A 25,825-nucleotide genomic window follows, 5' to 3' on the forward strand; every position below is an offset into this window, starting at 1 on the left:
AAAATGGATTAGAACTTTATAATAAATGAGGATGTTTAAGATTTATAAAACTGAGCTTTCTAGAAAATGAGGACGTGTTTCCAATGATGTCAAAGAATTATTTTGAAGTATTTCTGGTTTTTTTGTTTTGTTTTTTTCATAAAAGCTCACTGGATTATTCCTGTGATATGTACCACTTGAGTTTTACTATCCATGGACACATGTATCAAGATGATAGGAGGAGCTAAGTCCTACAATAGATTAGTCTTCATTAAATGTTTTAAATGTGTGATATTAACCTTTTAGAATTTAGCTTACAAAATACAACTGAGTCAGTGCCCACAGCTAATTGTAACCAGAAGGCATTTAGGAATTATAAGCATTCTAATTTGATTTATTTTGCACAAGAAAAAATAGAAAGAAGATTACTTATTTATCAGTAGTTTAGGATAGCAAATATTGCAATTATTCTGTCATTGAAACCTTTTCTGAAGTGATAGGATATGCCTTTCTATTCCTTTGATTGCTTTTATCAACTAAACCATTTTGAATATTTCTAAATGGGTTGGAGAATCTCATCAAGCCTTGTCTGAATAGGCTGTGGCATAGTTAGTCCACTTATTTCCATGGATTGACACCAACTGCTCTAAGACTTATCTACGATAGTCTTGAAAATAATCACAATACGCATATTAATAGAGCCTGCCCTGGCTGCTGTGCGATGACTAATGATTCTTTGAAGGTAATTTCAATCAGGTTAATAAGAAGGAAAAAGCTAAATTGGTTTCTAGAACTAGATACAAAATCTCAATTATTTGAAAAATTCTGGATTTAAATAGATGCCATAACATTCTTCTGAAAGAGATTTCCATTAAAATGTAGGCCAAAATATGTTTCTCTTAATGTGTATTTCAGGAAATTATATCTAAGGCAGTTGTCAAATGTGAATTTATTTTAGTGCCCCTTTTATTTATTGTATTTAAGTGTTCAATTAAGTTCCTTGCTATTTATAATTCATAATAACTATATTTATAAGGCACCAATATGAATTTAAGACAGCTGAGAGCATCCCAAATGTAGGTAATGAAGATCTACGAAACTACATGTCAAAAGAGAAACAGAAAGGAGATATAAAGAACTTGGAATCATTTTCCTTCTAAGAAAAAATGATAATGAATATCAAAGCCTTTTGGAATTCACACTGATTTTTTAAAATGAAACTCAGATGTTTGCTAAGTATTTTGAAGATATGTCTCATTGTAAAACAACTCTTTTGGTTAAGCAAAACTACATACATACATATGAGAGGGAGAAACTACTACTGGTCTTTTACCTAACTCTGTCCCTAATAACAAAAACCACTATTCTATAGAAACTTACAGGTATAAAACGCATACAATTAGAAAGAAAGGTAATTACACTATTATATAAAAATGATATAGAAAATATTCCTGTTTCAGAGAATGTAGAACTATCTTTCCCTCTGGAATGGAAACAACTGATGCAAATAAGAAACTTTCCAAGACAAATTTATTACCTTGGAAATTTTTATTAAGAACAATAGTCACCAGTCTACTGGAGAGTATAAATGTCACAGTAAATTTTTTTGACGTGTATTGTTAACTCTACTGGTTAGTGTCAAACCTAATGTGTCAGTGAAAATTGGAAATTCAAATAGCCTGCTGATTTATTATTTTCTTTTAAATGGGTGAAATGGTTGGTTTGAAATGGAAAAATTGAGAATTTGGATGTAAAAATCTATGGTTAAGTCAGTGACTTGTTCTCAACAAACTCTAGCCCCAAATTCTAATATTATTGTGAAGGGAAATTGGAAGTGTGTGTAGATGGTCATTCCGTTGATCGTGGAGGAGCATGTGTCAGGTGTTTGGTTATGATGTGCACATCAAACCAAACTTTGTAAAAGGGAGCATCATGTAATTTAAGTTAATTTGTGTAATTCTATGAATTTGCAGTGCCATAAGTAGATGAGACATCTAAATTAGAGTGGTTGTATTTTTATATTATGTAAGTACTGAGCACAAGAATCCTGCACCCGAGAAATTAAAAAGAAAGCATAAACGGACCAGCTTACGATTTCACTCATCTTTGTGTGACTTCAGCCAGGGCTCCTAAACTCCATTCAGTTACATTCCTGTAAAAATGAGGATGGTCTTGTCATAAAGGCTGTGCAGTAATAAACGGCTGTGTTAGCAGGCCTGTCATCAGAACACCCCCAGAGCCCCTGCTGCTGAACCCCTCAGCTGACCCCAGCAACAGGCAGGTGACAGTTGATCAATTCGCAGCAAACTTACCAGGAAACTAATTTCAGTTGCAAGAGTTTTGCTACTTATGCATACTGTAGACAGAAGAGAGCAGAGGCCATCTATCTTTTTGAATTTTGTGCCAGATGGTGTCTGTTTCTTGCTCTTCTAAGGAATAGGGAAAGAAGCACTACTTCCAAAAGGACCCTGAGCTCCAAATGCCCATCATGTCTAGCACTTGAATGCCAGGTAGGAAAGCCCAGATGCGGGAGGAGATGTTAGGGTTTTCTGGACTTCTTGTTAAAACGTGAATTCCACCCTCAGTCCTAATCATCTAGCACCTTAATTAGCAGCTTAACCTTCTAAGAAGCTAGCATCAAAGAGAGGACCCGATGTCTGGAATTTGGAGGAGAGGGGTGCTTAATAGTAAGGTACATCCCAGCTCCAAATACTTTGCTCCTCTTGTACTGCGATCAAGATTAGGGGGAAAAGCCTTAGCTGGTTGCTCAGTGGTTAGAGCATCAGCCTGCGGACTGAAGGGTCCTGGGTTCAATTCCGGCCAAGGGCACGTACCTCAGTTGCAGGCTTGATCCCCTGCCTGGGTCGGGGCATAAGCGGGAGGCACCCAGTCGGTGTGTCTCTCTCACATCGATGCTTCTCTCTCTCTCCCTCCCCCCTTCCACTCTCTCTGAAAAGCAATGGAAAAAATATCCTTGGGTGAAGATTAAAAAAAAAAAAAGATTAGGGGAGAAAAGTATAGGATAGATTCCTTTGGTATGAATACCACAGATGTAGACCCCACCCCATCCTACCCCATACCGAGTTTTCAAGGAACCTTAAAGTTACATTTTCAAAATCAGTTGTAAAAATCGTCTTTTTCTCAGGATAAAATTACCCTTCTCATGACCTTATGGTTCTTGGTCTTTTCATTCTTATATTCATGGTGCTAATGTGCATGTATCTCTTATTATAAAAGGTTCTAACACTTTTTGGAAGAAAAGGATATATAAATAATAACCTTTCTACTAGACTTCTCGTGCATTTTTATCCACTTTCAGCCCTCTGTCAGCTATAAATTGGAATCTGTATTAACTCAATCGAGGTCTTTTCATGATTAGGAAGCTAAAAGAATTGTCCTTTTGTATATCTATACCAGCACACAGTCCGTGAAGAATCAGTGGTGGTGATGACTGAAGACATGCCTTTGGAAATTTCTTATGTGCCTTCTACTTATTTGACTGAGATCACTCACGTCTTACAAGCACTCTCAGAAGTGGAACAACTTCTTAGTGCTCCTGACCTCTGTGCTAAAGATTTTGAAGATCTCTTTAAACAAGAGGAGTCTCTGAAGGTAAAAGCAAAGCACTTTCATTTAGATTTTACAAGATGATCGCATTGATCATTGGCGGTTCCAAAACAGTTGATTTAAGCGTATAATGTAAAGGCATTTTGACTTTCGTGGAATTCTGAAAACACTGTATAAAATGGTTAGCTTTAGAAGTTTGGGATGGGAAGAGAAACATAAATCCTAAGAGGCATTTCATAATATTTAATGTTGAGAGACCTCCTAAAAGAGGCCTGCACAAAAATAATGCTTTAACACACATTCATTCGAGGCAGAAAGGACTCACCAAAAAACAAGCTTTAAAAAGAAAACAAGCTTTGATAGAAGAACAGTTTATTCCCGACCGATACATTACTTTCCTGTCTTCTCTTATAAAAAGGGAAACTAGATGAGGTTTAAGATAACATCTGTTGTATATTGTTTTAGTCAGTCTTATATTTTTCACTTATACATATTCAAATTCAAATTAGTGTCAGTATCAGTACTAGGCTATATGGAATCTAATTGAGTAGAAAAACAATAAAATCTTTTCTTTAAAATTACCAAGCAAAGGCTACCAACCAAATCCAGCTTTTTTCAAACTGCCAACTTCAAGTTCTGAATCCCAAACTAAGACAAAACACAATAAGCAAATAGTCTTTGAGTTTTAGAGGGCAGTATCTGAAAGTAAATGAATATAGCACCGAGGAAATGTCCATAATAATGTGTGTCTCAAGATAATTTTTGTGATGGTACATTTCACAATCAAAATGAAATATCATAGTATAGCCAGAGCTTGGTATTTTCCAATGCAAATAGCATAACATTACAAATAGAAGATAAGTTTGCTCTCAGCAGCACCTATTAGCCAAAGTATTTTATACTCTAAATGATTTTTTGAAAGCTCACTCCATATCACACATTTATCTGCATAAGGATACAACTAGATAAAGCTATTTATTTGCTTTGGAAATCAGAGCTGCAGTATCTTGAGTGACTTGAGTTTTATATCTTACATTATATCAACTAAGCTATAAAATTACACACTAAAGTAAAGTAAGAGATGCATGACTGTCTGGAGCCACTCCATCCATTTCAGTATGGTGCAATTTCTTATTCTCTTTGAAGTAAAAGTCAAATGTCTGATGAGGAAAGGAAAGGAAACCCGATCCATTGATAAAGGAGACATGCCGGCACTCCTGTCATTCACAATAACTAATTTCTCATGACAGTGCATTTTGTAAGTTCATCATTGTCATTCACCGTGTAAATCACTGCTAATGAGCTAATATTCATTCCTTCCCATGTTCATGTACATATGGGTCAGGAGAGCGGTGACCCTAAACTTATTATGTTGCCAATTGAATGTCTTTGTTTTCATACATCTTAACCCGGCACAGTCAGAAGGACGGGCCCCTGGCTACACTCATAGCTAATCATTTGTTCCTCAAGGCATATTTAATAATATTATAGCTGACACCAATTGTGATGGTATCGATTACTGTGGCTTGCAAAAAGGCATTGCGGGTTTAATTTAACTGGATTTTTGAATCCTCATTAGAGGTCGTTTTGGGCATAATTCCATCTCACTCCCCACAAATCTGCAGCAGGCAAATGGACTTCCTACCTTTATGGGCTTCTGGAAGGGGGATCGTTTTGATCTCAGTCTTTTCAATGAATATGTATTTCCTCTTAAAGGCATTCATCTTTGTCATTATCCAGTAGTAAAAATAGAAAAGGAATGCATAAATTGTACAGCTGCTGGTTGGGAAGGTTTGAAATGAAATTGTGGTTGATTTTATTCCTGACAGATTTGCATGAATCAACTTATAGAGCTGTAGTAGATATTGCTGTGGTTTAATATACATATTTCTTGCAAGTGCAATACAACGCAAATAATGTGTGATAAGTTAAAATAATTACTTTCTGAACAAAATATAACTAATGCAGCACATGTGATTTTCATAGATGTATTGAATTGGGAAGCTACCTAATCATTTTGACAGGAACTTAGCAGATAAACATCTCCTTACATGTGAAAATCTACATTTAATAGACAGTACACTAGCTAGCTAAGGCACAGCTAGCAATGAATGAGGAATATATACCTAAGTAACATTTATTCTTATATCAAAGCCAATACTAGCATTGTGAATCAATTGGTTGTGATTGTTTATATGTAAAAAGTTAACAGCAGTCATTACATAAATGGTAGTACCATAATTTTGAAAGAATTTTTTTCAAAGTTTCACTTTTAGAAATAACACAATTTTTAAGAAAAAGTTGATTGTCTAAAACTTGATAAAATGTAATTACTATGCTAAATCATATAATCTTGTTTTAAAGTATTTAATATGAAAGTATGCGCATAATAAAAGAGAGAAGTTGGTGGTTTCCAGGGGCTGGGGCAAGGAATAAAAGGGGGTTTGCTGCTCGATGGTGTAAAGTTTTAGTCATGCAAGATGCATACATTCTAAAGAGCTGCTGTACAACATTGTCCTATAGTAACAGTAATGTATTATACACATTTTATTATGAGGATAGATCTCAGGTTAAGTGTTCTTACCCAAATGAAAAATTAGAAAATTAAAATAATAAAGTATAAACATAGACATTTTTAGTATCACAGTTATTAAGTTTCCAAAAGTTGTTACCCTAAGAGCTTTAAAACTTTAAACTCTTGTCATGAAAGCAGAAATGATTCATTCAGAGGCCCAATGGAAAGGATTCATAGTAATGCCTCCATATACCTGATTTTACCGAAAGCTTCAATTCCATCAGTATATGAGATACTCTTCAGACCTCACCCATCCCCCTGCACTCTGAGCATCCCCTGCACTCTGACTAGCAGCTGCCAACTGCATGTTCCTGGGACTCTTTGCCTTAGGGCTCTCTCTAGTTCCAAAATCCCATAAATTTCAGGGCATTAAGGCTCTGCTTCCACACATCTCTCAACAAACGTCAACCAACGAAAGGTGGCTTTCAGTAGATAAACAACACTGCTCAGCCACATTTTCAGTTGGGGTAAGTCTGAGGAATGTTGTACATTCTGGTTTGAAGTTCCCCATTGAGGACTGGGGGTTCAGGACTGAGACCCCATTGTACACAGTAGAAACCTTCCTCATATTACACTCTTTCCTGGCTTCCTCTCTTAATCTCCCCACTCCCGTACCAGTGTTTCCTAAGATCATTTCCAAGTAAATCACTTGCATGCATGTTCTACTCTTAGGATCTGTTTCTAGAGGAACCCAACCTCGGACAATTTTGAAAAAAAATAATGGCATGTGTACTACTATTCAGCACTTGCCAACAAAAAGTATGTTGACATTGATAAAGGTAAATTTTTACTACAAAAATAGGCATGACTTCAAATAAGGATGGCAGCTGGGTTTTACCAAAAGGTAATAGGAATCAACTTTGATACAGTGCTTAGGCACTCTTTTAATAATGTACCTGTATTAACTCATTTAATCTTCCCCCCAACTCTATGCAGTACCTAAAATTATTATCCACGTTGTGCATATGAAGAAACTGAAGAAATAAAAAGTGACTTGGCAAAGTTGATACAACTAGTATTCGTGGAGCAAGGACTTGAACCCAAGCAAAGTAGCTCCTGATCTATGCTGTTAAACAGTATACTGTGCCACCTTTCACGAGGCTGTTCCTTGGGTGCTGTGTTGAGTAGAGCACGGGTGAATTTTGGCAAAAGATGGTAGGATACTGAGGTCTGTCATGCCTGGGTCATAAGAGAATGTCCTGGGTTCTAATTCCATCTTAATTCATGCCCACTTAGGAAGATTCCATAAAAGGAAGGAAGAGAGGGAAGGAGGGAAGGAAGGATACGAGGAGAAAAGGGAGGTGAAAGAAGGAAGGAAAATATAGGAAAGCAAGAAGTCAGGCATCCGTCATTTCGGCTGTCCTGTCCAGACTGAGGATAGTAGAGATGCTCTGGTGAAGGTAGATAAAACAAAATTTTTGGTAGCTAAGATGGTGACAAGAAGTGTGGACTATGAAGAAAGCTCACAGTGTTGCCAGGACACTTGGGCCCAATGTAGAGTTTGGAGAGGCTCATGGAGTAAAAGGCGGCCTTTGTTCAACCTCAGCAGCACTGGGGAGAGCTTGCTATGAGCTTAGAAAGGCTAAAATTGTAAAGCAGAATTGTTCCGTCATCTTTGACCGGTTCAGTTTTTATGCACAGCCCTCGAGAGCTAAAAAGAACTGTTAGGAAACGCTGTTATCTACGGAGTGGGAATACATTTATTCAAAAATATTTATTAAGCTCTTACTACGCACCAGGCATTGCTGTCAACTGATGGGCCCTCCCCTCATACAGTTTTATTGTAGCAGCAGGAGGCAGAATATAAGCAAACAGCAAACAAATAATAAATAAGTAAATATTGTGTACTTGAAGATGAAGCATATTATGAGAAAAGAGCACGCAGAGTGGGATAAGGGAGTATAGGACCTACTAAAGGGCCAGGAGTACTTGGAAAATTTAGATGCACATGTGCGTAACCCAGGGACACAGACAACAGTGTGGCGAGGGCCTGGGGTGGGGGAGGGGATGGGGTGGAAGGGGGCAGTGGGGAAAAAAGGGGACACCTGTAATATTTTCAACAATAAAGAGAAATTTTAAAAAAAGAGTTGGGATTGCGATTTTAGATAGAGTGAAAAGCACATTGGAGCAAAGACGTGAAGAAGATAAGGGAGTCAGCCTTGCTGTCCGGGCATAAGTAGTCAATGTGAAGGCCCGCATGTTGGGAACATGCTAAACTTGGTCAGTGGAGAGCAGGAAACCCTTTGTGGTTGGAACACAGTGAGCTGGGGGGGTACTAGGGCATGAAACCGAAGGGGCTGTGGGAGTTCAGGCTGTGGAGGGCCTGGCGGACCAGTGTGAAGACTGCCTTTCGCTCTGAGTGAGATAGGAGCCATTGTAGGTTTGGGAGGAGATGAGCGACAGGATCTTACTTTTGCTTTAAAAGGATCACACAGATCGAAAGTAGAACTACAGGGGATCAAAGAGTGTAAACAAGAACATTTGGAAGGAGAGATGCCAGTGACTTGGACTAGGGTGGTAAGGAGAGATTTTTAGATTTTGGAAATGTTTTCAAAGTGGAGCTAGCAGATTTATTTCTGTATTCGATCAGGAATATTTAGATGTCCTGTGAATTTGGCAGAGGGTCCCTTGAGGGATGTGAGATTTCTTCTCATTGATATTTTGTGCCTTCCTTACTCGTCTTGCCTTGAAGCAGGAGCAAAGTGCTGACAATGGAGATCTTATCACCAGGGTTAAAATCTCTCTTCTTTGGAATCTGTTTCATTGCATTTAAGTGCACATTTAATAATGCCAATCACTTGAGTGAAGACAGGACTAATGCCATGTGCAAACTGATTATTTTTCCACTCCAGTATTAAGAGAATTAGACAGTGGAAGAAGGTACTATCTGTACAAATCTGAAGGAAAATAAAGAATAATTTTCTGGGCACATTGTAATACAGGGACATGCTAGATAAAGGGTTAGATTTTCTACCAATTTGATAATATCCCTACTAAAGGATATTGCAATTATTCTAAATTAAATAATCATGGATCACATAGAATGTCAAAGCAGAATTTGATTACAAATTCTTTCGAAATTCTACATAAATTTACTTTTTTTACGACTTTAAAAAAATTTCTATTTATTGATTTGAGAGAGATTTTTGTTGCTCCACTTATTTATGCATTAATTGGCTGCTTCTTGTATGTGCCATGACTAGGGATTGAACCTGCAACCCTGGTGTATTGTGACGGCCCTCTAACCAACTAAACTACCAGGCCAGGGCTTATACCTAAATTTTCTAATAGAATAGTTCAGTGCTTGGAAAAATAGGAATTTTAGTAATTAATGTATTATCATATTGTGAGAAGGGATCTTTTGCACTCTATATAACATCTTGAATAATGTGATCATTTTGTGATTTCTCTAAGGAAAATTCAAGTTTTCAACTAACATATTTATTCAGTTATAAATAGAATTCCTTTCTTCAACTGCTTTTACAATTTGGGATTTATTTTTCAATTGGCTATTTATATTTGTGAATTAGTTTACAGATATTAATCTATTCACCATAATTTCAATCCTACTTAAGTCATTTCTATAGTACTTCATTTTTCAGTTCTTTTATAATGAAGAGATTATAGATATTTACTGCATTATAGCCATGCCCAGTTCATAGTTATATGTGCTTTGGTGCAGTTTTCCTTTATATTTTATACATACCTCTCTTCTGTAGGAAATTACTCATTCTTTTCTCTCTGCCATTGTCTTATCAGGCCCAGTGGCTGTCCCACTCTGACTCAGATGCTACAGTTTACTCCCATCTCTGCTAAAATGTACTTTAAAGACCTCATGCCCACCCCTTCCATTCTTCCAGCAGGACTACTTTGGTAGCCCCATCCTACAAATTCTGGAAGTCAGAAACTTCCACATTAAAACTTACAATTCATTGCCCGACGGGCGGGGCTCAGTGGTTGGGCATTGACCTGGGATCCAGGAGATTGCGGTTCGATTCCCGGTCAGGGCACAGGCCCGGGTTGCGGGCTCGATCCCCAGCAGGGGGCGTGCGGGAGGCAGCCGATCGATGACTCTCATCATTGATGTTTCCCTCTCTCTCTCTCTCCCCCCCCTTCCTCTCTCTGAAATCAATAAAGATAGATTAAAAACCAAAAACACAGAAAAAACAAAACTTACAATTCATGAGACTGGTAGAAATTGTGAGGTTGCAATTAAGTGGTGGGGAGGTTTCTCTTCTCTTCATGAACTATTCAAGCTGGCCTTTGTCCAATTATGATGTCATTAAAAATTTTTTTGGTTAATCCTCACTGAGGATATTTTTTCCATTGATTTTTAGAGATAGCGGAAGGGAAGGGGGGAGAGGGGGGAAAGGAGGGAGAGAAACATCAGTGTGAGAGAGACACATCGATTGGTTGCCTCCTACACACCCCCAACCAGGGCCAGGACCCACCTGCAACCCACGTAGGTGCCCTTGACCCTTGACCAGGAGCCCAACCTCCCCTTCAGCACATGGCGCAGGCTCTGACCACGGAGCCGCACCGGCCAGGGCTATGGTGTCATTTTTTGATCTATGATATATAATTACTGATTTGCTATTTATTCAAAGATGCGTCATCCCATGGAGAATATTTTGGCCAGAATAAATAGTTGTGCTTAGGAAGCGCTTTTCACGTGTGGGCCATAGACCATGAAGGAGAAATCTAACGGGCAACGTACCACAGAGCCACTAAATATGACTTTAAAAATTTCTTCAGAAGCTCAGGAAAATCTAATTAATAAGCACTTTAATGCCTTTTGATTGAACATTCTTCCCAGTTCGATGTGTCATTAATGTACTGCCTGGTAGCCGGATGGGACATAAAGAAGATAAGAATTAGATTTATATAGGGCGCTGCCTTCACCTGTCAGATAAAGACAAATTCCAGAGAGTGAAAATGACCTGCAGTTTGAGTCTTTGGTACTCCAATTTCTCTTTTTCAATTTTAAGACAGATCTACTCCCCAATGGCTGCTGTCACAACAGCTACTAATGGGTTTCTATAATTCTTTTCTCTTAGAAATGGAAGTTGTGAGCTCTTCTGTTAACCACGTTACCGTGGGTCTCAAGGCATTTTTGTTAGCTAAAGCCCCTCAAAGCCCAAAATGTGAAAACAGTAGCGCAGGATTATCTGAAAACACGTGCAAGAGCATTTTAAGGGTATGTGTATCCATTTAACTGTAGTGCCACGTTCATTACCATGGTGGCATTGAGTCAGCAACAGCAAAAGGTGCAATTTCACCATGTGCGGTAGTTTGCAAATGAGTCACCTACTCCTTCCGACCTGTCCCCTGTGGTGACTGACATCCATCATACTTAGGACCGGTAGGGAGAGAAAAATAGTATCTTGTTTTTTCTGTTCACTCCTGGGCCTCCAACTCCTAGAACAGTGCCTGGCACTTAGTAGGCCCCCAGTGTGCATCAGCCGAACGAACGAATGAATGAATGAATGAATGACAGTATGGCGAGTCCAGATACGGGCTCTGGGATCGAAGAGAACAGAGCAGTGTTAACCTGCTGTCGGTGCCAAAGCTGAAAAAAGAGTCAGATTTAGCCTCTTTTACGTGATACTGAGTTCAAGCATCCAGATGTGTGAATTCTAACAATCTACACATAGGTGCCAGCCTGGAGATGTTTGATCTGGGTTTCTAGACACGGAATTTTAAACCAGGCATCTGTGAAAGCGTGTGGCAGGAAACTCACGTGTCATTAAAATATTAGTAACATTTTCTCCAGTCACTGAGCTTGCAGTATACAGTTATGACAAGAGGTAGGCTAGAGACGTTGGCAAAACACTGGATTTGAACCTGAAAGCCTTCGATGTAGACACCGAATCCAACTCTTAATAGTTGCCCTTGGACAAGGCACAAAAAATTTCCAAGTCTCAGTTTTTTTAACTCTGAAATTACACCAGTGATAACACCCGTCCCAGTCTACTCAGCCATACTCCTGTGAAGATAGAGTGAAATTATGTAGGATTATATAAATTTTAAGGTTTGTAAAACTCACATGCCTCAAATATTCAAAATCTTAAATATTATGGTAAATTAAATGTTCGTGCAAATAACCCTGAAAGCAAATTGCCTTTAAGAATGTGGAAAACCTCCTCAATTACTCTAACTTTCACTCCTCTAGCATTTGCTCCGGGAGCTCCTTTTACTCTTTAATTTGACCTTCGGTAATTTTTTTCTGAAAAACTTTTGTGGGAGTTCCTCCCCCCGCAAAACTGTTCTTTCCCACCCTCCCCATATGGAATCCCTGGCTGATGTTATTTTTAAGTCATCGATGTAGCCAGTCCGAAGTATGGATATGTTCGCCTACGGGTTGGAGGTGATGGATACTGTAGCCCATCTGAATTCCCCCCACTCTTAATCTCAGAACTTTCGGGATTTCTTCAGACTGTGATGTATTTTCTTGTGCTTCTGTGTAAGATGGAGAATCATCTACTAAAATTACATTTTCAACATAGAAAAAAGAGTGCGGTAAACCTTATAAAATTGCATATTGATATGTACAAAACTTTAAATAAAATGTTAATAACAGCATAAAATACACATAAAGTTATTCCCAGATTTAGCAAATAGCCTAAAGGTAAAAAGAAAAGTTGAAAGTAAAGAAAGAAAATGCACATAGGCTAAAAAAAAAATTGCTTTCCACAAAAACATCTGTTAGGGAATCTTATATACTTTCAGCTATATTCTTTACTGTATTTCCAAAGCTGTGTCTTACTTAGGGGTACAATTTTCCATTCTTCTATTGATTTTATCTGCCAAATAAATAACTCACATTTTTATGTATTTTTTGAGGCACAGGAATGCGAACTCTAAATTGTTTCACGTTTTCATGCACCATGGCTTTTACCAAGTATAGGTTGTTTGGAGTTTGGTTTTTAATGAGATATGTTGGGTTACTTTTTTTCCAGTTCTCTTTCAGCTTTTAACATTCTGTGTTCTGAGTTCAGAACTGTGTCTTAAGACATTTAAAATCACTGAAGCTCTACGTGAAGAATGGCTTTAATAAGTCGTGTTTCTTCCCTTGTGGTTTGCGATTTCTTTTTGTTATTTATTTTGCTGTGTTTCTTTTGATGTTTAGAAAAGCCAGTCTGTATTCATTTCCCTGCGTACACTGGGAATCATGCATGTTAACGCTATAATAACATTCAGTGGAATCTAATGAATTAACATTATGTAGGTCAAAATATTCAAATATTGGCGATTGCATATAGTTCAATCTAATACGGTGACTTTTGCCCAAGTCTGCTTATTTCTGAGCCCCTATGCATATCATTAAACATTCAAAGAAAGAATAAAAAATTTTGTATTGTAAATCATATATTTAATGGACCCCCAGCTACTACCAATTCCCCAAATGAACTTACCAAACCTTAGGCAAAAGAGTAAAGGATTTTCTTGTCCTTAAGGAAATCTATGAGACTTTCAGAGAGGTAAGGAAATGAGCTAGAGTGTTATGGTCCTACCCCTATATCATGGCTTTTATTTTGTTTTCCTTAAATGTATGCATTTAGGTTCAGAACAATTACATGGAGCAGTCGTCTTGCTTTTCTGTCTCTCATGTAAAACACAATGATAGAGAGCGTGCTCTCCGATGTCCACAGCGTGAATTATTTACAAACTGGGCAAAATATTACCAAGTATGTTTCCTGTTTTCCCAGAATACTATACTGCCATTTGTATCCATTTCTACAGATGAAATTCCATTCTGTCTTGGATAGTGGCTACTTATGAACTTGCTCGATCACTCACGTTGGATTTTCAGTCTTCACCAAAATAATAAGGGGCTCTGGGTTGCATATTTAAAAAGGAAAATAGAGTAAAAAGTGACAAGAAGAAAGAAAGGCATCCTGCCCATGGTTTTCAGTTCCATCCCTCGGCAGTAATCGGTGTTTGAGGTTTCCCTGCATTTTCCCCATGACGCCCACCTGCCCGTCCCCTCTGTTCAGCCACACAGGACTTCAGATTTTGTCCTGGTTCTAAAAAATATTGGAAACAATGCCACTTGTCTAATTGTTAAGAGAAACACGTTTGCTTCGGCCCGGTTCCGCCGCTCGTGCAAGAGCCCTGCTTTCTATGGAGCTTTCCTGCGGAACGACTTGGACACTGCGCGCCCCTGGGCACAGAGCGCAGCTGTCCCCAAACGCCGTGCGAAGTCGCGCTCAGTCTGGTTGGTGCTGGTGGGCTAGGATTGCCTCTGAGGACCACGGGGGGCCAGGAGATGCCGATGGACTGTGACCCCCCGTCTCCTCTAACAGCCAAGCGACCAGGAAAACGGAATAAGCTGGGAGGTATCTGAATAGCTCAGGACATCCGTGGGGCCTGAAGGCAGATCCCGGTGGGTGGAGAGCAGTGTAGCAAGAACGTTCAGTGACTCAGTTCACGTCGGGTTTTTTAAGCAAGTTGAGATTCAGAGCTTCAACTCAATTTTTCACTTCAAATCAACAAATATTTTATTAGGGCCCGAATGCCGTGCTGAACACTCTGGAAGAAATAGAAGGCTTGATTCCTGAACCCCGGTAATTTGTAATATTAATTGAAAACACGTTTTGTATTTATACAAACGCGTTGAAACGTAATGAAGCTGGGGGAGACATGACGTAGCCGCAGCGTGTAGCATAGGACATGAACGTAACTGGGTTCGTGAGGAGGGCCAATGTAGAGCGGAAACTCAGAAGAAGTCTGTGGGGGCGAAAGGCCTTGAATGCTTGTGCTTTGAATGCAATTGGAGTTTGGACAATACTCACAGCTACCGCGTGTTTATTATGTGCCAGGGCACTTTCTGAATTTGTCACTCGTGGTGACATGCATGGTAAGCACAGCAAGGCCGTGCAGGGGACACTAGTTTTAAACCCATATCCTGAGTTGCCCACGCTGAAGGCGGCAGTTGGGGTGAGAGTAGTGGTGCGGTCACATTCGGGTACATTGGGAAGGTGGAGCCCATGGGGCTTGGTGGCCAGTTGCATGTGGGCTGGTGCGGGAGTCAAGGAAACACTGAGAATTTGAACACGAGCAGCTGGAACAGTAGAGCCGCCGTCGGCTACAGGCTGTGGGAAATTCCGGGGGGGTCGGGTTAGGGTGCGGGGTGTGTAAGCTGAGCTTTGACATGGTAAGCTTAAGGTGTTTATTGGACAGACATCCAAGTGGACATCAGAGGCACCGTCGGACATAAATGTAGAGTGCAGGAGAGAATCCCGGTTAGACACAGACATTTGGGAATCTTTGGGGGTAACTTGTTGGCTCTCCCACACTTGCTCGCGGAATATGGGTCTTTTCCTGTGTTCCTTTCCCAGCCCTCTTTCCTCCCACCTCACCTCCGTAGACAGTCTTGGCTGCCCCATGACCTAAATGTCGCCTCGACACAAATGGGTCTTATTGATGGAGGTGGGAAACGGGGTGAGCAGGATGTCAGGGTGGCCGCATAGGTGCATCGCCGACAGTGCCCGACAGAGGAGGCGCCTGGCAGGCGTGGGGACTGAGACATGCAGTGACCCAGTCTGCGTGAGGCTGCTGCAAAGCCTTGGCGGCCCAGCAGAACAGGAGGGCTTCGTCTTTCTGGCTCGCTATTGTGTCCCCAGGACACAGAAGGCGCCTGGCACGGGGCAGGTTCTCAACGTGTTGAATCAATGCAGAGAAACAGAGAGAAGCCCGCGCCATAGCAGAAGCAGGAAAGACTGGGGAGGCCCGGCTGTGTGATGACAGCTACGCCAACCAGCACCGCGTGCGGAGGGGGAGAGGCAACCAAGAAGCTATTAGAGAAGCAATAAATAAAAATGTCCTTCTGGAAGTAAAGATGGTTAAAAAAGTGATTTACAGGTGTTTACAGCCATCTGCTCACATGAGTCATTTTGAGAAATGAAAGCTGAGGAATAGCTAGAAAGCACTTTTATAGTTTTATTTTTTTAATGAAGTTCAATTTACTTCAAACGAGAGGATCAATGAAATATGGAAGTCACTTTTAGGGGAAAATACACTAAGCAATCAATTTCACATTATTGTACATTTTAACTTATGTTTTTATAGCTCGGAAACTATATTGTTTCAATTTTAAGATGGCTCTTTTCCTTACTGAAACATTTTGGCTGAGGGAACACTGGCAAAATTTGAAATCAATATTTTGTAAATAATTTTTAAATGTTTTATTGCAAACTTTTAAATAGGAGACAAAATTTCAGATTAATGTTGGTATACACATCCTACAATGAACATACTGTTGAAAATCCTACCTTGGTAAGAGTTTTAAACTCATGGAGCTGTGTTCAAGCTTACTTCTTTGGTATACAACAGGGCTAAAGACACCTCTAAATTATAGACATCCTCATTTTTAAAATTGTATGCTGAATTATAAGCAACTGATGAACTGAATGTTAGGTTTTGTTGTGAGATGCCCATTCATTTTCATGACTACAGAGAAAGTACAGCAGGAATAAAGCTGGCACTTTTCAGAGTATTTTTGAAACACAGAATTTAGCTGGAGGTAAGAAAAGACATTAAAAATTCAGTAAGTTCTCTTTTAAGTTTATTTTTATCAGAAGTGATTAACAATAAGTTCAGTTTATCTCAGGTAGCACTCTCCCTGTTCCATATACTCCAGGCCTGTTCCATTTCTACCATATCTACTTTGACATTCATGCAAATAGGTTTACCATTTTGGTGGGTAAAGAAAGGCATGCTTTGTAATGAAATATTCTGACATCAAGGGAGTAGTTGTCACTTTACATTAAATGGGGGGAAAAACTAAACAGCAGAAATCTTCCTCTTATGATAGAGAACAGAGCATAGTTAAATTAAGAGTTACTTGAGACCTTTATCTCAACTCGATTAGTTGGCAAATAGGTCCCTTGTTTGGTTTCCTAGATAAATTGCCTATAGTCCCTCGTTTCTCTTTCTAGCCCATTGAAGGCACTTATTACGCAATACTTAAATAAACCAGCTACTTTTAGGTTCAGATTGTTTGTGTGATGAATCCCCTTTGAAAAGGGACTCTCTTCTTACAGGGAGACCCATGATTTAAAATAGTATTTATCTGGAAGTTGAGGCCTACATTATTGTCTGTGTTATCAATGAGTTCTCAATTAAACAACAGGCTTTTCAACTAGAAATGTGAGTTAAAACAGCATAGTTCATAACCTTCTGTTTTTCTTTATTTTACGTATCTGGACTTCATCTTTCAATTGTGAAAGTTATTTCACTTATTTTTCTCTATTCGTCGTGTATAAATAAGGGTCTTATTTAATTTATTTGATTTTGTGAATCAGGGTTACAAGGATGCTATTTTAAAATATTAAGGACTTAAATTTCCTTTTGCAGGAAGAACGGTTAACAAATGGACATCTTGCAGAACTGAAATGGGGGTTGGGGAGGTAAATTCATGGGGCATGTCAAAATTAAGAAAGAAGTTGACTAAAAAGTGGGCACTTCATCATTTTTCCATCATATGTTTCCGGTAAGATAAGGAACTATTAAGGGGTAGAAATGGAACTAATATATTCTACGGTGATCCTAGGGATTTTTTTTATCACCATAGCAACTACAGGGACCATGGTTTCATTTTTAGAGGGTCAGAAACTGTAAAGATCACTTATTTCTAGACAAACTAAAATAGTAAAAAGCTATAAAAGAGCTCATCTCTGACTTTAAACTATGGAAACTGCTACAGAATTTTCTTTGGTGCATGCACCATATTTCTGTGTGCAATGCCTCAGGGACAAGAGTATGCATAGGCACTTTAAAAAGGGCTTCCTGGACTCCAGCCAAGTTTGGCAGCATTCTCTGCGAATGCACCAAGGAGCTATTATCTAGATATCCAGGGAGTATGACATCCCTGCCCCAGTTTTTGCTTTTCGCTTTTTCTCATTTAAGATAGAAAGTTTTCTCGCCTTTGCAGCATGCTGCCCAGCATTGCTAAAACAGTTCATAACTCGATTCTGAACAATTCTACCACTTGGCAGAGCATTGGGAGCTCTGCAGAGATTCGGGTTAAAATCACGAAGCTTTGCAAGCTCACAGCCTCAAACAGAGAATATGTGTTTGGGCGCGCGTGTGTGTGTGTGCGCACATGCACACCCCCCACCCACACACACACCAAAGCCATAAATGGACTACTTCTCTTCTGGTGGGAAGGATCCCCCTTCCCTTCTCTGGAAGTGGGGGTGAAATTCCGCTGCCCGGGTCAGCGAGTTAACAGCAGCATTGCAAAGACGCGTGTTCCTAGCACCTGACCCAATTAAGCTAGTGGGATAGGCCGAAATATTCCACCCAAACTCCAGGGCTCAGAGTCATGAGATGGTCAAGAAATTCTGCCAAGTAAATAAAACAAAAGAAAACGTGAGGCGTGCTTGACTGCACTGACTTTTAGGGCATTGCTAACATATTCCAGATCATTCTATCCTTTTTTTTTTTTTAATATGTCTTTATTGATTTCAGAGAGAGGAAGGGAGAGGGAGAGAGAGAGAAACATCAATGATGAGAGAGTCATTGATCGGCTGCCTCCTGCACGCCCCCTGCTGGGGATCGAGCCCAAAACCCGGGCCTGTGCCCTGACCGGGAATCGAACCCCGATCGCCTGGATCCTAGGTCGACGCTCAACCACTGAGGTATGCCCAGCAGGGCCAGATCATTCTATCTTAAAAAAATTTATTTTCCATTACAGTTTACATTCAATATTATTTTGTATTAGCTTCAGGTGTGCAGCATAGCGGTTAGACAGTCACATACTTTACACAGTGTTCCCCCCGATATTTCCAGCTCCCACCTGCCCCGTACATAGTTATGACAATATTGTTGACTCTGTTCCCTGTGCTGTGCTTTCATCCCCGTGACTACTCTGTAACTGCCCATCTGTACTTCCCAGTCCCTTCACCTCGACCCCAACTCCCCTTCCTGTGCCAACCATCAACTATTCTCTGTATCTATGAGTCAGTTTCTGTTTTATTTGTTCCTTTCTATCGTTCTTTAAATCCCACCATTCTATCTCTTTACAAAGTTTCTGCTTTATTATCAGTTTTGTTTTTATTAGTAGTAAACCTTTCTTCAATAAAGAAGTGTCTTGTGTCAAAGAAAGCACACCGCAACGTAGTACTACCCTATTTTCAATTTTGCGGTGAAAGAAGGTTCACTGGAAAACAGTCTGCTCTCTCCAGATTCATATTTTCACACTTTCAAAATGCTGAAATTGCTTTTGATAAGATCACCAACGACCCCCTAAATTGCTAAAGTTGACTTTGCCCCCTGTTCCTGTCTGCATTTGACTTGGTGACAACTCCCTCCTCCCACAGAGGTTCATCCTCAGGCAACCTTTTTGCTCACTCTTTCACCCTCAAACACTTTCCTGAGCAATTTGACCATCTCTTGTGCAATCCAGCAGCGTCTGTATTCCAATGACTCGCAGTTCTGCATGTAACTGCTAGAAGACAGTTTTAACCTGCACTCCTCCAGGGTAGTACTCTCACGGGATGCTTCGGTGCTGGCAAGCCCTCCCTTCTCTCCTATGGCAACACTTGACCTGTCAGATAAGTACTCTTACCCTTGAGTTAAACTGAGCTGCTTACCAAAAAATAGCGAAGCCTTCCAATCACAAGGTGGACATGGACTTGAAGAGAACACCTTGGGACTCTATAAACAGCTCCTCTCTCTCTCAGATTAATCCACAGCACCCAGAGCCATTGCATCTTACACTTTTGCCTCCTAATTTGCAAAACCTAGGAACACAGCTCCTTTTTTTTTTTTTAAATCCCCACTGTAAGCATTGACTTTTATTCCTTCCAACTACATTATCTATATCCCCCCATTTCTACAGCTCAGTTCTCCCCCCAGGGCATCTTCATGCGTCACAGTCAGAAGCCTTAGAATGAGGCAGGAAAGCCCCCCAAGGCCTGCGCACCACCTCTCCACTGTTGCCCAGCCTGACCTGTGCAGTTTGCCTCAGAGCCTCCTTTCTGGAAAGCTGCAGGCTCCTGTTTAGCCTTGTCTCCATCCCATGCATGCGGACGGTTTTGCCTTCATTTTCCTTTTAGTGATACTTGTTAAGTTCTTATATCTATATTTATTTATCCTGGCAGGAAACAGGAGATCTCTGGGTCAGAGAACAAATTTTTCAAGAGCATCTTTGTGCCAGTTCCCATGCCCCAAGTCCCCATAGGAAAATGCAATGAGGGCCAGATGTTTATCATGCAGGGGCTGCAATACAGAAGAGAAACTGCCAAGTTATGAACATCAGAGCTTATGTAAGGAAGCTGGTGAGAGAGAGAGAGAGAACCAACCTTTGTTCTGGAATGTAAACAAATCATCTCCAGAGACAGGGGAAGGTAGAGTTCTGTTGTTCTTGGAGCATAAGCAAAGAGCCCCAGAGAGGAGAGGGAAGTTTCCAACCAAGCCTCTCTGGAGTAATGTACTAGTCTAGACTCCAAGATATATTTGCTATTCAGTTATCCTTAAACCCAGTTCCCAATGCTCTTTGCTCAGAAAGCCCAGACCATGTGAAGATACGCACGGCCCAGTGGTAGTTGCCATTTTATTTCTCTTCTCAAAAATCCGATGCCAGTCGCCTGTTGGATATGTACAGCCTGGTGCCTCGAAGGCCTCTCAATGTGATTATGTCCAAAACGGAACCTTGCACACGCACATGCACATGCCAGCACGCGTGCACGCAGGGCACCTATTCATCATCTGAAACCCTTTCACTCAGTGACACCACGGTTCATCCAAATATCCAGGCCAGAAACCTGGGAGCTATTCAAGTCTTTCCTCCTTTTGTCCCAAAGCCCAGTCACTGAGTTCTGGAGAGTCTTCCTTTTAAACTCCTTTCCCAATTCAGCGTACTAATGAATAGCAGCTCAGTATTTGATTACATTAATAAAGTTGCGTTAAGTTTGTAGGTGTGATGATGGTATTATGTGTACTTTTTTAAAAAAAGAGTTGATATATATTGAAAACACATGCTGAAGTATTTATGAATACAGTGTGATATCACCTTGTTTAGAAATAATGCAGTTGAGGAGGTGAATGTGTGGTAATACGGTGAAGCAGGGTTGTCCATGAGTGCATCAGAGTTGGCACTGGACGGTAGGTTCCTGGGGACTAGTTGTAATATCTTCCTGCATTTTATATATTTGAAATTTTCTATGATTTTTTTGTAAGCCATAGTTTCCTACTGGTGACTGAATTACAATTAGAATTTTCAAAGCACATCGTTAAACATCGCCTGCCTCTGTTTCTTGATCCATCTTTCCCTAATTCTCTACATTTCTGGAAAGTTGGCCAAATATGCCCGCTCACGTTCCCTGTTTTTGTATGGGTGTAACCTACTAACTGTAATGTCCTACCTACTTCAGCTAATCAACTATGCCAACCCCAAATCGCACTTCCTTTGTGAACTCTTTCCTGAGCTTGTGACCAAATATGCTGTGTGATTTATCCCCTCTCTGAGCTTCCAGAAAGATTCAGTACCACTTACACCGCTCACCATACTATTTCTTATAATCTAGCGGGGGCTTATACACTTTTATTTTTCCTTCAATTCTCCAGAACACACCCTCCCTTAATAAAAGAAAAAAAGAAAAAACAGAAACAAAACAACAACAAAAACTTCTCAAAAACAAACAGATAAAACTGTGCTTCACCTACCTTCACTTTCTGTACGTTGACCCTTTTACATGGAGGAGCTCAAGAAACGTTTGCTCAGTTGACTTGTCTGTAGAACTTCAGATGCGCAAAATAAATTCATACTAGCAAGGCCAGACAAATATGTAATTTTTAGCAATTTTTAAAATTAATATTTAACAACTTATTATGTAATGAATGTCTGACTTAGGATGTTTTCCCCTTAAATATAAACTAGATAAAAATTATGCATTTAATTTATGGGATGCATTTGGATTTCTTCATTTGTTCAACAAAAATGCGTCGGTACCTAACATGCCGGGCACAGGCTTGAGCTCTGGAAACCCAACAGAAAGCAAGACCGATGGCATCTCTGCACTCACAGGGTCTGGTCTGGTGCTGGAGACACCAGTAGAGAGGTGATTTAATGTTGCTCATAAGTGCCATGAGGAAAGATAAAGAATACAGGGAGCACAGAGGGATTGGGGCTGCTGTTTAAAATAGAGTGGTGGAGAAGGCTCCTTTGGGGCGAGAAATAAGTGGGGGAACCAGCCATATAAATGTCTTGGAGGGAAAGAATATTTTTGGCAGAGCGAACAGCGAGTGCTGTTCTTGAAGCCAGAGCGTGCTTGGCATACGCCAGGGGTGTAAAGGGGCTAATGAGGCTGAGAGAGTGTGAACTTGGAAAAGACTAAGAAAAGATAAGGTTAGAATTGTGGGCCGCATGCAGCCAAGTCACACAGAGCTTTTTAGGTTGTGGCAAAGATTATGGGTTTGGTGAGGGCCGTTGGAGGGTTTTGAGCGGAGGAGCAATATAATCAGGTTTATGTTTTTAAAAGAATCTCTTTGTTGCCTGGAGAATTGACTGGGAAATGGGCATGATGGGAAGCGGGAGGATCATTCAGGCAGTTGTGGCAATAATCCAGCCGGGATATCATGATAGCTTATGGCAGAGCTATAGCAAGGAGGTCATGAGAAGTGCACCAGGGCTGGGCAGGCTCTGGAAGTAGAGCCATTTGAATACTGGGGGTTAAGAAAGAAAGTTCAAGGGTGAGTCCAAGGTTGGCAGCCTGAATACCTTATTAATTGCTGTGTCATTTACTGAAATGAGGAAAACCATGGGAAAGGAAGGGTGAGGGGATGCGGTTCAGAATTCGGTTAGGGCCATGTTGAGTTTGAGACGCTCTCAGACACCCGTGTTGGATTTGGGAGTGGAGTTCAGAGTTGAGGACGGGGCTAGCTGTAGAAGTTTGGGAGTCATTGTCATGTTAAGGGTATTCCCAGGCCTGGGAACAAATAGAAGAGTGTGAGTAGAGAGGGCAAGAAGTGTCGAGCTAGGCTGGAGCGCTCCAAGATTAAGACATTAATGAAGAGGGGGTTCAGCCAAGAAAGCTGAGAGGCGGTAGACAAGAAGGTGGGGGACAAACCTGAAGAGTTCAGGTTACAGAAGCCAAGTGAAGACGGGCTTTGGAGATGGAGGGAGGGGTCTGCTGGAGCGGTCGTAGAACTGCGCATTGCCCATTGCATTGGGGCATCTGGAAACCACTGGGCTTCAGGGCTGATGACTTTCAAAGTCAGTAATTAAGACTTGCAAGACCATTTGTTACTCCTGGGGGTCTGTAAGTTTTCCCTTTTCTCTTTACCTTAGGCAGCTGAGTCATTTCTCATTTGTTTTGATTTTTCACTATTACAGAACATAAAAGACAGCCTGCAGCAAATCTCAGGTCGGATTGACACCATTCACAAGAAGAAGACGGCGGTGCTGCAGAGCGCCGCGCCCGCGGAAAGGGCAAAGGTCCAGGAAGCCCTCTCACGGCTGGATTCCCAGTGGGAAAGGGTTAACAAAGCGTACAAGGACCGCCAAGGGTAGGTGACGCTTTTATTTCACTAAGTGATTATACCTGTTTTCAGGGAACTCTAGAGATCATTTCAGTGTTCTCCATGGTGGAGGGGGGAGGGAGAGAAGCATCACTATCATTGGGAAAATGTAAGTGGAGTGAGAACAAATAATGATGATTAGTTCATACTAATGAGCTGAATTCTGGAAATTCTTGGAGCACTATCTTATCTGTTAAAATTCAGGTGTCAGAACAGGTTTGGTCATTTAACTGAGTTGGTGTAAATAACTGTAGAATATAAAGTGTATGTCTGGTCAAATTTGTGTCCTATATATTTATAGTGGTTTGATACTTAGATTAACATGTTTGAAATATAAGCTATCAACAGAAAGTTGATTTTTATTTATTGTTTCTATTTTGAAGGCATTATTTTCTGTGTTGAAGACCCCCCCACACACATATTTTTTTGCCTCAAGGAACTTGTTAGGTTGATTTAAAACAACCTTTTAGTGCTTACCTTAATTAAAATACCTAGCTTTTGACCAAAAATTTTAAATTCATATGTATTCTTTAGCCTCACATCACAAGAAGTTAGAGTGTTATTTTTTTCTTTCAATTTTAGATTAAAAGTAATAAAGTTCTAATGGCTTTAAAACAATTTGTTTCAAATTTGTAGCCTCGAGACAGTCTTCTTTAATATTCTGAAAGGAAACCAAACAATTTTCTAATAGTTATAGAGAACCTTCTCAATATCTCACATCTACCCATTTTTAACTATCCATTCTTCTATTTTAGTTCTTCATTTACTACTTTAGGTTTCTAAACTGATGCTGCTAGTAGAAATCTTGGTTATCTCCAATGAGCATCCCTACTTTGTTCCCAGTTATCTTTCTTCCAGAGTTGTTTGCTTAAGTGTAAGAACTTCAGTACTATAATCTCATTTCCCTTAGAATAAAGTCGAGTCATTAATTTGGCATATGAGCCTTCACATGAGTGCAGCTCATCTGATCAGTTATCAATTCCTGTCTGCACTCCAACCTCTCCAAGTTCTGCTCTAGCAATCTTAATTTGATTTGAAGATTTCACATGTTTTGTTCCCCTCTGTCTTATTTGTGAAACTTTAGGTTTCACTGAGCTGTTATTCCTCCTTAAGATCCTAAGACTATCAGTTGATCATAAAGTCTAGAAACTTAGATATTGTTTTAACATTTAATGTAATATTGTATCACCGTTCCATTTATGTATTTGCAAACGTTGCCGGATTCACTGGCTCCGAACTGACCTACTTCTAGAACTTACCACACAGTAATCAGTTTGTTTACTTTTCCGCCTCGCACTCAAGCTCCTTAAAGACAAGAGCTATATTTTCTTTTGTGTGATAAGCTTAGCACTGCTGAGTACAAAGTGGTTGTTCAGTGTGTCTGGACTCAAGCCTCCTCCCGGAAACTCAAGAATATTTCTCTGTGGATGGTCTAATAGCTTTATTTTAACTTGATGGAAAATAGCTGATCCCAGGGTATCCAAATCAAGTCTTGATAAAAGAAAAGAAACTCAGCAACCTTGTGCATATACTGCAAAAGGCAAACTTAAAATGCCACCGTGGTGTACCACATGGAGTCATTATGAACCTCTGCAAGCCACTCCAACGAGGTCAGTTTCATCACCCTCTTTTGGTCAGTTTTATTCCACTATTGGGATGTCTCTGTCTTTGTCTTCTCTCTGACAGTGTTTTCTCCCAGCCATCCTGGCCACCAATACCATCTCTAAGAACCTTGGGGCGTCCTTGGGTAGCCATTGGTTACTGTGCCTCTGTAGGCACCTACCGCTCTGCACTAAAGCAGTGGTGAACCTTTTGCTTTTTGAGGCTTCTCCCCACTTTATTTATGTCATCTTTGGCCAGGGAGCTAGGTATTCCCTTCTCACAGGGTCCTGTAGATGTCCCCTTGTAGTTCACCTTCAACCATAGACTTTAAAAGAAGCAGAAACATGAATCCCATTCCATAGAGAGGGTGAACTGAACTCTCACCCCAAATAGGAGGCTTCTCATGGGTCCAGCAAAGAACAGAATGTCTCTATCCCATTAGACTCACTTTTGTTTTCATATCCAGGGACTGGAAGAGCATCTCAAGTTTACTCTAAGTGGCCTTCTCTAGGAATTGGTCAGGAACCATTCAGTTTCCTATAGCTTTTGGCCTAGTCGCAGGTAAAATTGGTTGAA

General features: G+C 40.3%; 1 protein-coding gene across 1 annotated transcript in view; it reads left to right on the top strand.

The window, feature by feature from the left end:
- Positions 1-25,825, top strand: part of DMD (dystrophin) — a 1,831,916-nt gene that overhangs the window by 763,988 nt on the left and 1,042,103 nt on the right. Inside the window, exons 42-43 of the mRNA XM_087813416.1 lie at positions 3,397-3,591; positions 23,463-23,635. Of these exons, the coding sequence (XP_087669542.1) occupies positions 3,397-3,591; positions 23,463-23,635 (368 nt within the window). The remainder of the gene's footprint in view (positions 1-3,396; positions 3,592-23,462; positions 23,636-25,825) is intronic.

The sequence above is a fragment of the Miniopterus natalensis genome, chromosome X (genome assembly GCF_054644295.1).
Source record: "Miniopterus natalensis isolate mMinNat1 chromosome X, mMinNat1.hap1, whole genome shotgun sequence".
NCBI lineage: Eukaryota > Metazoa > Chordata > Mammalia > Chiroptera > Miniopteridae > Miniopterus > Miniopterus natalensis.